Source organism: Sphaeramia orbicularis, chromosome 2, assembly GCF_902148855.1.
Source record: "Sphaeramia orbicularis chromosome 2, fSphaOr1.1, whole genome shotgun sequence".
Classification (NCBI taxonomy): domain Eukaryota; kingdom Metazoa; phylum Chordata; class Actinopteri; order Kurtiformes; family Apogonidae; genus Sphaeramia; species Sphaeramia orbicularis.
Window position 1 is genome coordinate 25,818,574 of NC_043958.1, and position 16,276 is coordinate 25,834,849.

Consider the following 16,276-nt stretch of genomic DNA (forward strand, 5'->3'; position numbering starts at 1 on the left):
TTATTAAATGTTTTGTGTATTTGTAGATCCACTGTGATCTGTATGTTGTAATGAACATGTGAAAATGAGAAGCTGAGGCCAAATAATGGCATAAATTGTTAAAATTACACTTTTTTTCTTAATAAATTTCATTTTGGTCATGGTTTGTTCATGTTTTTCCACATTTTTTTAAGGATAGTTTGTAGATGTAAAAAAATTAATAATGTAATCTTCCTTTTTTCCCTCTAAAACATAGAAATTAGACATACAAATTTTGGAATTGATATTGTTTATGTATTATTGTGTTATTATTTTAATGATCCGGCCCACTACAGGTCATATTGGGCTTTATGTGGCCCTTGAACTAACATGAGTTTGACACCCCTGGTTTAAATGCTGAGTCACAGTAAAAGAGGAATGGATTGGAATCATAAAATAAATATATCCTAACGCTAATTTCTGAAGGAGGCCATCTCATTTCGATACAGCAGCTCCTCAACATATGCACATAAACAGTACATGTCTGTTTCTGGAGTAAAACAGCCCCTATAGTGAGCACCAGAAATACTAAAAATGAACCTTGGATTTATTTTTTGGACTTTTATTTGAAATTCAATGCACAACATGTAAAACACATTAACAGACATTTACATTTTCAATGTTTGTCTCTGCCTCTTTCATTCTTGTCTGTATTATATAATACAAATACATAAATAAAAATAAACTTGTGTCCTGTTCAGAATAAAGTCCACTAATATATGTGAAGAGTACATATGCTTCTACAAAGCATTTAATGTAGGAAGAACACAAAACTTCCATGATGTATATAAAAAATTATATTGTGAATGGAATGTTTTTCTTTCTCAGCTGAACAGTTACTGATTTGCCACTATTCTGTCTGTTTTCTTACGTTGTTCTTCCTGATCTTACACTCTTTCCTCTCCTTCTTTTCTTTCATCTCTCCCTCTGTGCACTGACAATCATACACAAATGTTTTATATTAAACTAGATGGGAAAAATGACCTAAATATGAGAAAATACTAATAAGAATACAAACAAATAAAGCCCTCTCTCTCTTTGTACCGTTAACCAAAAGTCAAATAACCAAACAATGCCTTTTCTATCTAATAAGGAATATAAACTGATACATTTATCCAAGTTATAATACATAATAATAACTAATAGAATATTTGTTTGCAGTGGAAAATGAACTCACAGCATTTGATCTTACACTCATACCTGAACTCTTGCCTTCCACCTGACATACCATACTGTTGTTTTAGTGAAGCTAAAAAAAACTCTGCTAAATCTCCTGTCATTCTTGCTGCTTGTTTCAGAAACAAAACATTGTAGATAAATGCTTCACCTCTGGAGTCTTCGAACCATCTCTTATTTTCATGAAACTGCATCTGCATGATCAGAATCTGTCGATTCCATTCTTACCTTCTAGAAACGCTCCTGAAGAAAAAAGCAGACACAGAACAGTGCAGTGTGTCATGTTTTTGTGGTACTGGAGGTTTTGTGTGTTATCACTTCAGCTCAGCTGGCATCGAAACATAAGGTCAGGTATCAGTGACAAATAATGTTAACCATGATTTGACGTTTATTAATATAGACCAGGGGTGTCAAACTCATTTTAGTTCAGGGGCCAGATTCGACTAAATTTGATCTGCAGTGGGCCTGACCAGTAAAATAATAACAGATTAATATAGAAATAATTTCAACTCCGAACTTTTCTCTATGTTTTAGAGAAAAAAAAGTTAATTTACATCATGAAAAGGTTTACATCTTTAACTATCCTTTCAAAAGATGTGAAAAACATGAACAAACTGAAAAAATAAGTGTAATTTTAACAATATTCTGTCTCAGTTTATCATTTCTACATGTACATTATAACTTACAGATCACAGTGGATTTGCAAATAAACAAAACATTTAATATCAGGCAGAATATTGTTAAAATTGTCCTTACTTCTCTTAAGGCATTTCAAGTTATTCACATTTTTTGCAAAATCATACTTTATTTGAGTGTAAATACATGAAAATATTTACATTTACAAAGAGAAAAATTTGGAATTGTGAGTATTTATTGATCATAATGATACCATTTTACTGGTCCTGCCCACTTGAGCTTAAATTGGTCTGAATGTGGAACCTGAACTAAACGGATTGTTAATATCTTAGTGTAATTTTTGCATTTCACAAATTCATCCCAAGGGCTGGACTAGACCCTTTGGCGGGCCGGATTTGGCCCCCGGACTGCATGTTTGACACCTGTGGTATAGGCAGAATGAACTCTTTAACCTCTGATGTGTCTGTGGTGAGTGTTCTGAATGTATGATTTATTTTAAATATTCATAAAATTTCAACCGTTTGCTCAATAGGAAAAATTTCCAAACATGTTGATCAAATAGACCTTGGTGTTTCCATAGACATCTGAGCATGCTCAGTGCATCCCCCGCCGCCTGTGTAATGGGGGGGGCAAAACACAGATCAGTGAGTGAGAGTGACTTACTATAAAAATAGATGGTTTTGGCTTTTTTTGTTTTCCTTGTGGTTTTTCATCTTTACTGTTGTTTACAGTGTTGTAGTGATTTTTCTTTATGTAATTTTCTTTTTTTTTTTTTTTACTGAGTTTTGACCATGTAACTACTTTTTGGAGTTCAATTAAGTGCCAAAAAGCACCTGGACTGATTTAGAAAAAACAAAAACTACTGGGCCAAACTTCAAATACTTGTTCTTGTTCAGTGTGTTCCAGTTCACAGTTCATGTTCAACATCCTAAATCTCGTACTGATGTACATTCTGAGTGCCTTATTTAGTCAAAACCTGTCAAACTTCAATTCCTCACTTTGTCTTTTTCTTCAATTCCACCGTTTTGACTCTAAAAGACACAGCAAAGTACAACCACTGAAGACAAGGAACACAAGTCCATACTCACAGCAGCTTTTATGACACTGAAACAGAAGACAATTCACAGCAGCACGATTACCTGGAATCATGGCTCAGGGGTTAAAGGGTTAAGTAAAATGTGATCACATCAATAAATATACCACATGCACATTATACTGTCTTAATAGCTTTATTTTTATTGTAAAATAGAGAGAAAACTACATATTTTCAGTGAATGACATGTAATTTTCTACTGTTGCACTGCATAACCGAACGTTGGGTTACGGTGTAACCCTGGTTCTCTGAGAATAGAGAATATCTCTCCACTACATATAGAATATATGTTATGGGATTTACTGACATCCCCGCAGCTGACGTGAAAACTTCTTTAAGACACACCACGCCCACCGTGGCTTCCCCTGCGCCCTATAAATAGACCCAGCTGCGCAGGGAACAGCTGATTCACTCTGATTTGAACGGGTCCCGAGCGGCCTCGATGTGGAGAGATATTCTCTATTCTCAGAGAACCAGGGTTACACCGTAACCCAACGTTCTCTATCGTATGAGAATATCTCTCCACTACATATAGAATATATGTTATGGGCTCTGTAAGACACCCCGTGAGGGTCCCAAGGAGACAGAGCAGACACCGCTCCAATAGCAACCCCATGAGGTAGTATCGAATGAGACGTCACCACCCCGAGTGCACATTATTTACAGTGTGTACAAAATCACCACAGAACTATATACAATACGTACGCCTATAAGGTGGCGACACCGCAAGACGCTATGTGCCCACCACCAGCTGTACGTGATCCTTGCATACCCAACCCTGCCAGACGCAAGGGCTGGGTACAAGGAAGAGGTCACTCAGATGGCCCACACTCTGCAAGGCCACTGACTTGGATCTTGACATCACCCTGGCCAGGCCCGAGGTCTACTGGCCAGGGGCACAGTGAATCAGTGTTTAGGTTGACATGGCCCCCAGCACACGCTCCCCAAAGGAGGTACGGGTGGCCACATTCAAACTATAAAATCTGGCAAAAGCATTAGGCGTAGCCCATGTGGCTGCTGCACATACGTCTGAGAGGGCAGCTCCCCGCCACAAGGCCCAGGAGGTGGATACGCCTCGTGTAGAGTGCGCTTTCACTCCCTCCGGCGCCGGCTCACCTGTCTCACTGTATGCTCGGTGGATAGCCTCCACCACCCAGTGAGAAAGCCTAGCCTTAGACACCGGCTCCCCCCGACGCTGAGGCTGGAAACAGACGAACAGCTGATCGGTCTTCCTGAATGCAGCTGTCCGTTGAATGTAAATCTTGAGTGCCCTAACCGGGCACAGCGCTGACCATTGTGGACCCCCGCCTGCCCCCTGGGAAGGCCTAAGGGCTCGCAGTTCCACTGATTGATTTATGTGAAAATCAGTGAGCACCTTAGGTAAGAATGCCGGGTTCGGACGGAGGATAACCCCTGCATCCTCAGGAAGGAAGCGGCAGCAACTCTCCTGCACAGAGAGAGCATGCAGTTCCCCTATCCTCTTAGCAGATGTAATTGCAAGGAGGAAAGCCAGCTTGAGTGACAGCCACTGAAGGCTCACAGTTCCCAGGGGCTCAAAGGGCACCTGTCCCAAAGCTGACAGGACCCTGCTCAGGTCCCATGTCGGGATGGTCGGCCTATGGCGTGGCGCCAGCCTCTGTGCCCCCTTGAGGAATTGTGCTACGAGGCTAGCATCCTGTGCTGTAAGCTTAGCCGCACCAACACGAGAGGCTTTTATGGCTGCTACTACACCCCTCAGGGTGGAGCTAGATTTACCTGACTCAAGGAGACCTTGCAGGTATTTGAGTACCTCCGGAGCCGAACATGACATTGCGTCGACCTGGTTGGCCTTGCACCATGACACAAACAGCTCCCACCGATAGGAGTATGCTGCCCTAGTCGATGGAGCCCGAGCATTCTGCAGGGTATGAACCACTGAACCAGATAGCCCCATTTCTAATAAGCCGGCCCTCTCAGTGGCCAGGCCCATAGATCCAGCCCCTGTGGAAACGGGTGGAACAGCGTCCCCTGCGCCTGGCTCAGCAAGTCCCGGCGAACCGGGAGCTTCCATGGTGTCCCGTGCAACAGCGGTGTCACCCATGAGAACCATGTCATGTGTGGCCAATCCGGTGCCACCAGAACCACCTGAACTTCCTCCTGACTGATCCTCTGCAGCAGGTTCGGCAGGAGGCTGAACGGGGGAAAAGCATAGAGCAGCCCCTGAGGCCACTGGTGCACCATGGCATCGCAGCCCAGGGGAGGCGAGTCTCTCTCGATGGAGTAATACAGTGGGCAGTGAGCATTCTCCTTCGAGGCAAACAGGTCGGCCACCGCTCTTCCAAAGTGGTGCCAGATCTCCTCCACCACTGCCGGATGGAGCCTCCAGTTCCCTGGATGCGGTCCCCTCCTGGAAAGGAGGTCCGCCGCCACATTTACCACACCAGGCACATGCATTGCCCTGAGTGACAGGAACTGCTTGTATGCCCACGTCCACAGTCTGTGTGCTATCCTGCTCAGGCGCAGAGAGCCTGTGCCTCCCTGTCTGTTGATGTACGCAGCTGCCGTGGTGCTGTCGGTTCTTACAAGCACGTGGCAGCCCTGTAATACTGGGAGGAAATGCACCAGGGCCAGGTGGATTGCCCTCCTTCGTGGACAGCACCCCAACCTACGAGGGATGCATCCACCGAGATCACCTGACGCCGCAGCACAGGACCCAGCCTGCTGCCTCTCGCCAAGTTCTCTGAGACCTTCCACCACCTGAGAGCTGTGCACAACCTCCCGGTAACAAGCACCGACGCCCGTCGATGCCTCTGAGGGCAGAGCCCCAAGCCGTATAGGCACCTCTGTACTGGCCGCATGTGCAGGAGAGCTAGTGGCACCACCTGAACAGCAGCGGCCATGAGGCCTAACAGGCGAAGACACAGCTTCCAAGTGACCCTGGCCCCCAGGTAAAAGAGCTCCAGACATTCCCTGAGGGAATCCTGTCTGGCCGGAGTCAATGCCACCAACCCAGTCCTGGTATCCAGCCACATACCGAGGAACTGGATGGCCTGAGATGGCTGCAGATTGCACTTTTTGTCGTTGATGCGCAGACCCAGATACTGGATGTGCATCAACAACATCTGGACATGGCAATGACATTGCTCCTCTGTCTGAGCGCATATAAGCCAATCGTCCAGGTAATTCAGTATTCTGAGACCCTGCCGCCGCAGAGGGCCTAGGGTCGCATCCATGCATCTGGTAAATGTGCGGGGAGCCAGCGATATCCCAAAGGGGAGGACACAGAATTCGAAGATTTTGCCGTCGAAGGCAAACCTGAGGAATCTTCTGTGGCCCTCCCATATTGGAATTTGGAAATACGCGTCCTTGAGGTCGACTGTTGCGAACCAGTCTCCCACAAGGACTGCTTGCTTCACCCGCGGTATGGACAACATCTTGCACTTCAGGGGCCGTAGAAACTTGTTCAGGCCCCTGAGGTCCAAAATGGGCCGGAGTGTCCCGTCGCGTTTTGGGGTCAGAAAATAACGCGAATAGAACCCCATCCGCCTGTCTTCGTGCCCCACTTCTCTGATGGCCCTCTTGGCCAGGAGACTGGACACCTCTGAGCGCAAGATCTCTCTGTATTGGTGATCTGCCACGATGGTAAAAGCAGGTACTGAAGTCACAGGGGGGGCGCTCAAAAACTGAAGACGATACCCCCGAGTCATTGTTGAAACAACCCAGGGGTCCACCCCAGGGACTCCACCCCAGGGACTCCCATGCCACCTGAGGCCCCTGAGGGTTTGGGCGGAAAGTGGGAAAAATGGCGTCAGGACAGAGACTTGGGGCCCTGGGGAGCTTTGCCCCCACGCCCTCTTTGTCCTCTCCTGCTGCGTCGCCCTGCCTCCAGCTGGATCCTCAGATCCGACTGGGCCTGACTAGCTTGATGCTGTTGTCGGTGCACCTGCTGTGGCCGACGCACCTCTTGCCAGCCCGTGGCCTGCCTCATGGCATTTGACATTTCTCGAGCCGCACGACGAGCCTCCTGCGCCTGCTGGATCATTACCGTCGCCTGTGGCCCAAACATAGCTGTCGGTTCTACAGGCAGCCTGAGTAGACATGCCCTGTCGTCAGGCTGCAACTGGGACTGCGACAACCACAGATGGCGGCGTGCTTGCCAGAAACCTGACATGGCCTTGCCAGCAGCCTCCCCTTGCTCTCTCAGAAGCTTGGGGAGAAGTGAGGAGACCTGTTGGAGTTCCTCTATGAGCTGCCCCCCAGACTCCTCTGAAAGCTGCTGGGCTAAGTGCCGCTGATACAGGGACAATATGGCCGCCGTGTTGGCCAGTTTTGTCTGGACTGCCATAGCCCCATGCATCTTTTCCAGCAAACTGTCCATCACCTTGCAGTTCTTGCTCTGGCTCTTCCCTTTCCCCAGAACCGACTGTGAGGGAGCTACCAGAGCCGCCAATGGTGCATCCACAGAGGGTAGCGGCCCACAGCCGATCCTCTCTGGAGTGTGAACTGCAGTCATGGCCCTACAGAGCCCGGACCAGTGACCCATTGCCCGTGGGGTTCTAAACTGCTTCCTGACCACCTCCTCAAAGTCTGAGAGGAGGGGCACCAAGAAGCGCGTTGAAGGTTGAGACCCCCCTTTATCATCATCAAAACGTGATGGGCCCAGCCCTTGTATAGGTGGCATTTCCACCCCCAGAGCCGCTGCTGCTCTACTAATAAGACCTTGAAGGAGGGGAGACCGCTTCTCATCGAGCTCCCCCTCCTCTTGCTGGTCCGCAGCGAACCTATCTTCCTCTTCTGAAGGAAACAGGTTAACATCGTCATCATCCCCCTCCACGTCTATAAATGGGGATGCGGGGCGTTCCTCATCTGAGGGCCCTGGGGGAGAATGTACCACCCCGGCTGGGCCAGACCTGGACACAGACCGCACCCCCCCCACTGCATACACAGTCAGGGGGCCGGCACTGGGGCCCATACCAGCCTGTCCAGTTTCTACAGCCATAGGCTTGAACCGCTTGGCAGCCTGTAGGCCTATAGTAGGGGTCTCCCGTATTGTGCCTTGTCTATGAAACAACCGGCAACGTGCTTCCCTTTGCCTTGCTGACATGCAAAAGCAACTCATACATGCAGCAGGATCCTCCCTTGCTGCCAATGCATGCTCCTCTCCCAAGCAATAAACACATATGTCATGGGGATCGTCTATGGGGATCCTCCCCCCACAGCCCATGCACAATGGACTTTCCCGGCTCGTCATTGCGGTGACGTCACCGTCACGTGACCCGGAAAAGTTTATGGCGTTTTGTTTGCTAAGTGTGTTAGCTTCAAGTTTGTTTCCTCGTGAGTCTTCCCCTTTTTTCAAGAATAGACTCACGGAATGGGGCTTTATGGGGAGAGAAGCTATTTCTTTTGGACGCTGTTGTGCCACTGCCGACACAACACACAATATACAAGGAAGCAACTTTTTTTTTTTTTTTTTTTTTTAAAAGGCAAGAAAGCCGTCCCGGAGGAAAATGCTGGCCGTGCCCGCGACTTGTCGCATCTCCGGCCAGCTGTACCTATACGGCACAATCCTCCTAATGGACAACTTCCCCACGCTAAAAGAAAAAAGGAGGAGATATGAGAGAGGACGCTGGCTGTACCCGCGACTTTGTCGCTTCCTCAGACCAGCTGTACGCTCAGTACCCTCAGCTCAACTTCTCCAAAGAAATACAGGAAGCAAAAAAAGGCAACTTTTCACCCTGAGAGGAGTCTAACACAGACCAGCTCTCTACCCGAAGGTATGTGGATCGCACAAAAAGTCACCGTTCGTCTCCCTCTTTTTCGCTCTCACGTTGTCTGATCTGCAGTGAAAATCAGAGAATCAGCTGTTCCCTGCGCAGCTGGGTCTATTTATAGGGCGCAGGGGAAGCCACGGTGGGCGTGGTGTGTCTTAAAGAAGTTTTCACGTCAGCTGCGGGGATGTCAGTAAATCCCATAACATATATTCTATATGTAGTGGAGAGATATTCTCATACGATAGAGAACAGTCCCGTTCAACATCCAAATAACTTTCACTTGTACTGACTCGAACCAGTATCAGAGACCATATTTGTCCTGTGTTGGCTTCTCTGCACTGGCTCCCTGTAAAAACTAGGACAGACTTTAAATACTCCTCCTCACTTCCAAAGTCCTTTATGGCCAGGCACCTACTTATCTGAAAGAGCTTTTAGTTCCATACAATCCATCTAGACCGCTACGCTCTCAACATGTAGGCTTACTGGTGGTTCATAGAATCTCCAAAAGTACGACAGGAGCTAGAGCCTTCAGCTATCAAGCTCCTCTTTTGTGGAACCAGCTCCCTGCCTCGGTCCGGGAGGCAGACACCCTGTCTTTAAAAGTGGGCTTTAAACATTCCTTTTGGATGAAGCTTACAGTTAGGGCGGCTCAGGCTTAGTTCTGCTGCTACAGGCTTAGACTGGGAGACTCATCATGATACACTGACCTCCTCTCTGCTCCTCCTCTTCTCTGACCTCCTCTCTCCTCCTCTATTCACACCCCAGCAAACACGTTACTGACTTGACTTCTTCCCTGGAGTCTCTGTATTTTATGTCCTCACAGGTTTTTCCTGGATCATCTCTGGACCTGCTGCTGTGGTCCTTCTCTCCTGCCTTCATCCTCATCACTCATTTATCCACATAGTTGTGATAGTGTTTATTATATAGTTACACAGATGGTGGAGGTTTCTATTATTGGTACTAACAGTTGCAGTAGTTGTATATCCACTGTTAGTAATTGTATTTATAGTAGTAATATTAACAGTTATGGACATTAGTTCTAGTTATCTGTAATTATACTAACACCAGCTGTTCTACTTTTTAACAGTTCCATTTCAGTTTGTTCTGCATCTATGTGTCTCCCCCCTCCCCCAGTCTCTCTCTCTTTCTCTTCTTTTAACCCTCTCTCTTTAACCCCAACTGGTCAAGGCAGATGACCATCCTCCAGGAGTCAGGGTCTGCTCCAGGTCTCTGCCTGTTAAAAGGATGTTTTTCCTCTACACTAACACCAACTGTTTGCTCCTGGAGGATTCTGTTAGTGTCTGTGAATTGGCTTAACAGTCTGGTTTCGACCAGCTGTAAAAATAAAGGAAAGGTGTCATGAGACAACTTTTGTTATGATTTGGTGCTATATAAATATATTTGATTGAACATTGAATTTCAAACATTTTCAAGGATTTCAAGAACCCATACCAACCCTGCATTTTGTGCAAAATATTAAAATGGATTAAAATGAAAAAGGTGACAATAATGTTATGAATATGATAAAAATGAATAATTCCAAATATAAAGAAGCTACAATTAAATGTTAGAAAACCAGAAAGTATTTCAAGTAAAAGTAGTTCATAGTTTTTGTGTTAATAGTATATGAAGTACTAATACCAAATATACTGCATTCATGAGGTGCTTATTGGAAAAAATTATTTTATTCAGCATTGAATTTAGTCTTTTACACTATTTCAGATGAGAACACTTTGGTAGCCTGGAGGGGATTTAGAAGTATGATTACTCCAAAAGTACACAGTAAAAGTAGTTCATAGTGTTTGTTGTGCTAATAGTATATGAAGTAATAATACCAAAAATACTAGACTGGAGGAAAACGATTTCATTTCATGATAAAAAAAACGCCTTAAAACCATTTTATCCAACTTACTTTAATGTAATTATCAGATAAATAGTGCACATGAAAAACACTAGGGCAGGGGTATTCGATTAAAAATCACTGAAGTCCAGTTATTAAAATTTCCTGCAAGTAAAATGTCCGAACCAAAGTCCAACTTGTGTCTTTGTGCCTTCCCCTATGTCCACATTTTCATAGGGTTTCAACAATATTTATTGTCAATTTTCAATGCAGGGATTATTTAACAGAGTGCACAGCTAGATCTTTTACCACAAGTAAAAGTAGTCCCAGGCAAATACACTGAAGGCCTTTATTTCAGATTAAAGAAAACAGAAACCTCAGAATAAAATAAATAAAAAAGTGTAAACAGAGGTGAATCATCTCTTTGCCTCAAAACAGGCTAATAACAGATAGTTAAGGTCTTCTACTGACTTCCACGTTTGTTGAATAGCGACAGAATTCCTTCCACACCTCCACCTGTTGTTTCAGCCCTGTAACACCCACTCGTACTTGGGCATGGGCCGTGGTACATGCTTGTGAATGTAACATCTGCAGGAAAGGTGTGAATGTATTCAAATACTGTACAGACTCAAGTACGCAGTGTAGCGGTCCCTCGGATTAAAATCTCAGATCCAGAGCGTTTCCTACAGGTGCTTTAATCTTAGTTTGCGACACCGTGAAAACTACACAAAAAACACAAAATAACACAGTATACAATTGAAACAAACAATTCACACTAAACATTCACAATAATTAATACATTAACATAGCACTGCACCTCGCTCCGCTCTCCGAGGGCGCTCTCTAATGTCCACAATGAAGCCGTCTTTGCTACTCAACGTTTAGCTCCGTCTACACATTACAACAGTAAACCGGACAAACACGGAGATACACAAACAAAACAAAGCAAACAAAAGGCATACAAAATGGCTCAAACAAGTCTCAAACAAATACTCAATATAAATCAATTATATTTTACATTTTACCGTATTCTCAACTCCGCGGCTCCACACTAACAGGTAAAAGCCGGAAGTGTAACTCAACAAAAAAAAAAAACACACGAAGAAGAAAATGTGAGACTTTCAAAATAAAAGCATACACTAAAGAAGGCGCTACAGGATCACAATTTGTTGTAATCAATATAAATCATTTCATGCAAAGTCATTTACACGCAGTGTGAAATCGCCCTAAAAACAACAGTTTTCCGCATCAACTTTCCTTGTTTTGGAGTGAGACATGCTGTCATCACTGTTTCTTCCTCTCTGCTCTGGTGTGTGTGCCACGCAGAGTAAAGAAACGATTTGATTGGCTCATCTGAGTGAAGCTGTTGTCGTATTAACTGGAGTAGCAGCACCTGCTATCTATAGCCACCACTGTCAGAAAAACATAATTAATGAAAATGATCTATTCTCATGAATTTATCAGATTGGTCAAAGGTTCGGACCGAGGTCTTCCATTTGGTGATGCCTGCACTAGGGGCTGGCTGGACCATGCAGAGGAGAATCAGGGCTGGCTTGACCACAGTCTTAGTTTGTGACTGAAACAATGTTCCAAATAAAACATATTATCGACGTCAAAGAGCTAGCCCTGCGGCTAATGCAGAAGTGATTACTAAGTGTTTGACTGAGCTACCAACAGCCACTGTAGTAAAATACAATGTTCAAGGCAAATGTATGAAGAAAATTAGCATTCTACACCTGCCTAAAGACGGCCAACTTCAGATTTGTTTTCTTTCCTTTTAACTCCCTTAGTTCTCTCCATCTGTTCAAAGCAATGCAGAGCAGGGCCGTGCAGAGAGCTATAAAGGGGCAGGGGCTCAAACTTCCAAAAGGGTACATGAAAACGAATAACCACCAATTACAAAGTTCACATTTAGCAACAAGCAACATTATTAATCCACAGCAAGTCAAAGATTGACCAAATGGTCCAGATCAATGTCCTCAATACTGGGTGTGTCCTTCCTGAGCCCTAACACAGGCTGTGCACCTTTTGCGCATACTCTGGATTCACCTCCTGATCCTATCTTGGGGGATGTTGTCCCACTCTTCCTGAATTCAATTCAATTCAATTTTATTTGTATAGCCCAATATCACAACAAGGTTATCTCAAAGGGCTTTACAGAGTCAGTTGGATGTAAACAACAGTCAAATAAACAGCAAGAGGATGAGTAACGTCCTGGGCATCCCCTGTCCTTAGACCCTCCTTCTCGGCAAGGAAAAACTCAAAACCCAGTGGGAAAAGGGAGAAACCTCGGGGAGAACCACAGTGAAGGAGAGATCCACTCCCACGGACGGACAGGCTATAGATGCACCAGGACTGATGGACGTCCATTTGCAGATGTAGTTCTAGTCTGCAAGGATGCAGTAGGGTGGACACATGGGGGGTCCATCCCGCTGGATGAGACAGGCAGGGGCGAGGAGGCCCATCCACAGTGGTGAGGCCGAGGACGTCCATCCAGACAGGTGGGGGAGGGGGTCAGGACACAGGACAGGGCAGGACACAGAAGGGTCAGCGCAGATTCTGTCGTCATTGGCTCCCAAGCGGTTACAACTGAAAAAGTAGCCACTCCCCCGGAGGGGAGTGGGGAAAGGGGACACCGGGTGAATAGTACTGCACAGACTAAGTTGGCTAAATATTAAAAATATAAGTGCAGACCAGAATGGTACGTAGAACCAGAAACAGGAGATAGGACTCAGTGCCTGTACTTCCCCCAGCATTCTTGCTCCTAGGGCAGCTTAGACTGAACTGTGGGTTCAGTCTGGTTTGAACTAGCCTGACCATAAGCTTTTTCAAATAGGAACGTTTTCAGCCTGACCTTAAATGTAGAGACTGTGTCGGCCTCTTTAATGTTAACTGGAAGCTGATTCCATAAAACAGGAGCTTGGTAACTAAAGGCTCTAGCTCCTACTGTACTTTTACAGACCCTGGGAACTACCAGTAGACCTGCATTCTGAGAACGAAGGGTTCTGTTGGGATGGTACGGCACCAGAGCATCTCTGAGATAAGAGGGGCCCATACCATTAATGGTCTTGTATGTGAGGAGGAGGATTTTGAATCTAATTCTAAACTCGATTGGAAGCCAGTGAAGGGCTTGGAGCACAGGGGTGATGTGGTCTCTTCTATTTGTTCCTGTTAGTAATCTCGCTGCCGCGTTCTGAACCAATTGAAAACTTTTTAGGGAGCTTTTAGGACATGCTACGAGAAGGGAGTTGCAGTAATCTAATCTAGATGTAACAAACGCATGAACTAATTTTTCTGCATCATTTTTAGATTGAATATTTCTAATTTTGGCTATGTTGCGCAGGTGGAAGAAGGCGGTTCTGCAGGCTTGGTAAATATGTGGTTTAAATGATAGATCTGGGTCAAATAGAACTCCTAGGTTTCTAACTGTGGCGCTGGAGGCTACACTCACATTGTCCAGAGTGACTATCTGGTCAGTTAGGGAGTCTCTCGCATTTTTAGGGCCTATTATAATGACTTCTGTTTTTTCAGGGTTAAGTAAAAGATAATTAGCGCTCATCCAGGTTTTAATATCACGGACACAGGAACTTAGTTTATCTACTTGTCTGGTCTGATCAGGTTTAATTGATAAATACAGTTGTGCATCGTCTGCGTAACAGTGAAAATTAATGCCATGTTTTCTAATAATGTTACTTAAAGGCAGCATGTATAATGTAAACAAAATGGGCCCGAGGACCGACACTTGTGGCACGCCGCAACTAACTCTGGAATATGTTGATGATTGTTGGTTTACATTAACAAACTGGTACCTATTAGATAAATAGGATTTAAACCAGCAGAGGGCTGCTCCTCTGATGCCTATGTCCCATTCTAATCTCTGCAGTAAGATACTGTGGTCGATAGTGTCAAAAGCTGCACTCAGGTCCAATAAGACCAGGATCGAGACCAAACCATTGTCAGCAGCTAATAACAAGTCATTAGTTACTTTGACTAACGCAGTTTCAGTGCTATGATGAGCATGAAAGCCAGACTGGAAGTGTTCAAATAAACTATTGTCCTGTAAATGCTGACACAGCTGTTTAACTACCACTCTTTCAAGAACTTTTCCTGAAGGGCCTGGATGAGCATCTGGCAGTTGCCAGGTGCTGGATGCCTAGCATACACGGATCTACCAAGAATATCCCACAGATGTTCAATGGGATGGAGATCTTTGACTTGCTGTGGATTAATAATGTTGCTTGTTGCTAAATGTGAACTTTGTTGAACTACCCTTTGTCATATTTTACATTATCCTCTGGATACTCATCCACTGTTTTGTTGTTTGTTGTATTTTGTTTGTTAATTAAATGTTTTTTGTTTTTTTTAAGAACAAGAAAGAATTTGTTTTCATATTTAATAAAATGGTGTGAAATGGCATCACATAGAATATGTGATAAGTTTCTTTTGAGGTTCAGTTTCTATATAAGTGGAAACAAAGATGTAATGTGTAGAAGTTTTTGTGTGTTAATACCCTGCAAAAATCTAAATCTTACCAGGTGTATTTTTCTCATTTCTAGTCCAAATATCTCATCACACTTAAAATAAGACAAAATCACCTAAAGAGGAACTTTTCAGTGAGATATAAGAACTTGGTTTTAGACAATAGATCTGGAAAATCTTATTTCAAGAAATCTTAGTAAGATAATTTTCACTTGTTCCATTGGCAGATTTTTTTGCTTAATTCAAGATTTTTTTTGCTCAATTCACCAAAAAAATCTGCCCATGGAACAAGTGAAAATTATCTCTGTAAGATTTCTTGAAATAAGATTTTCTGGATCTATTGTCTAAAAATAAGTTCTTTTATCTCCCTTACAAGTTACTCTGTAGGTGATTATGTCTTATTTTAAGTGTGATGAGATATTTTGACTAGTAAATGAGAATAATACACTTGGTAAGATTTGGATTTTTGCAGTGTAAGTCCAAGACAAATTCTTCAAAACAGATGTTAAATTATGTATTAAAGCATGACAGTGAATGTTAATAACTAGAAATACCTTCATTTTACATCTGGTTTTACACCTACTTTTACAGTGAAACATTGAATATTTAGTTTCTTTTCATTCTAGGACATATTTATGATGATATTTAGGTTTTCCACAGTTAAGAAATAGCCATGTAGAGGAAGTGTTAGCCCAAGCCAAACCATTTAACATTACATGATAATAATAAAGTTTATATTGTAGTATTTACAGCTGTATCATTTGATATTGACCAGGTTGATGGGAATATTTGTGGAGGTTTGTGGTTATTTCAAATAAGATTCACTCAAGATGTTTGAGGCGAACACAGATATTACGATAATCGATCCAGCAGTTTCTGAAACGAAACCAGAAATGTCAAAGTGTCGGCACTGATGAAAGAGTCGAGGAATTTTACATAAGTTTTATGACTCTTGTACAGCAAACAGGCCGGATTTAGATATTGGATGAGAAGAAGACTTGGATGTGTTTTCTTTTTATGCAATATTATATCGGTTTAGCAGAATTTAATTACTTCAGCACATTTTAACCCATTAAGACCCAGTGGTACTTTTATGGCAGCTTCTAAATGATTTTTTTCTCTCTTTTTAACATTTCTCATGTGATTTATCACCATTTATTATAATAAAAACCTCTGTGTTTTGTATTTTTCAGTGTAAATCACTTCCTTTACTCTATATTTAATTTACTGATCATGTAGATGTTCATTAAAGCTCAGAGTAAACTTAAAGGTATTCTGCAAAAA

The 16,276-nt window shown here is 43.8% G+C and overlaps 1 protein-coding gene across 1 annotated transcript; it reads right to left on the reverse strand.

Annotated features, from left to right (window-relative positions):
* Positions 1–4,858: 4,858 nt before the first annotated feature.
* Positions 4,859–6,609, reverse strand: LOC115431636 (uncharacterized). Its single transcript, XM_030152190.1, has 2 exons — positions 5,660–6,609; positions 4,859–5,567 (listed from the first exon to the last, which is right to left on the reverse strand). The coding sequence occupies exons 1-2, from the start codon at positions 6,607–6,609 to the stop codon at positions 4,859–4,861; spliced, it is 1,659 nt and encodes a 552-aa protein (XP_030008050.1).
* Between the last annotated feature and the right edge of the window lie 9,667 nt (positions 6,610–16,276).

Excerpts from the sequence above, each read along its gene's own strand:
- LOC115431636 (XM_030152190.1), bottom strand. The coding sequence starts at position 6,609 with ATGACTCGGGGGTATCGTCTTCAGTTTTTGAGCGCCCCCCCTGTGACT. Across the intron at positions 5,568-5,659 it reads AGGTTGTGCACAGCTCTCAG|GTTGGGGTGCTGTCCACGAA; the intron begins GTGGTGGAAGGT and ends CATCCCTCGTAG.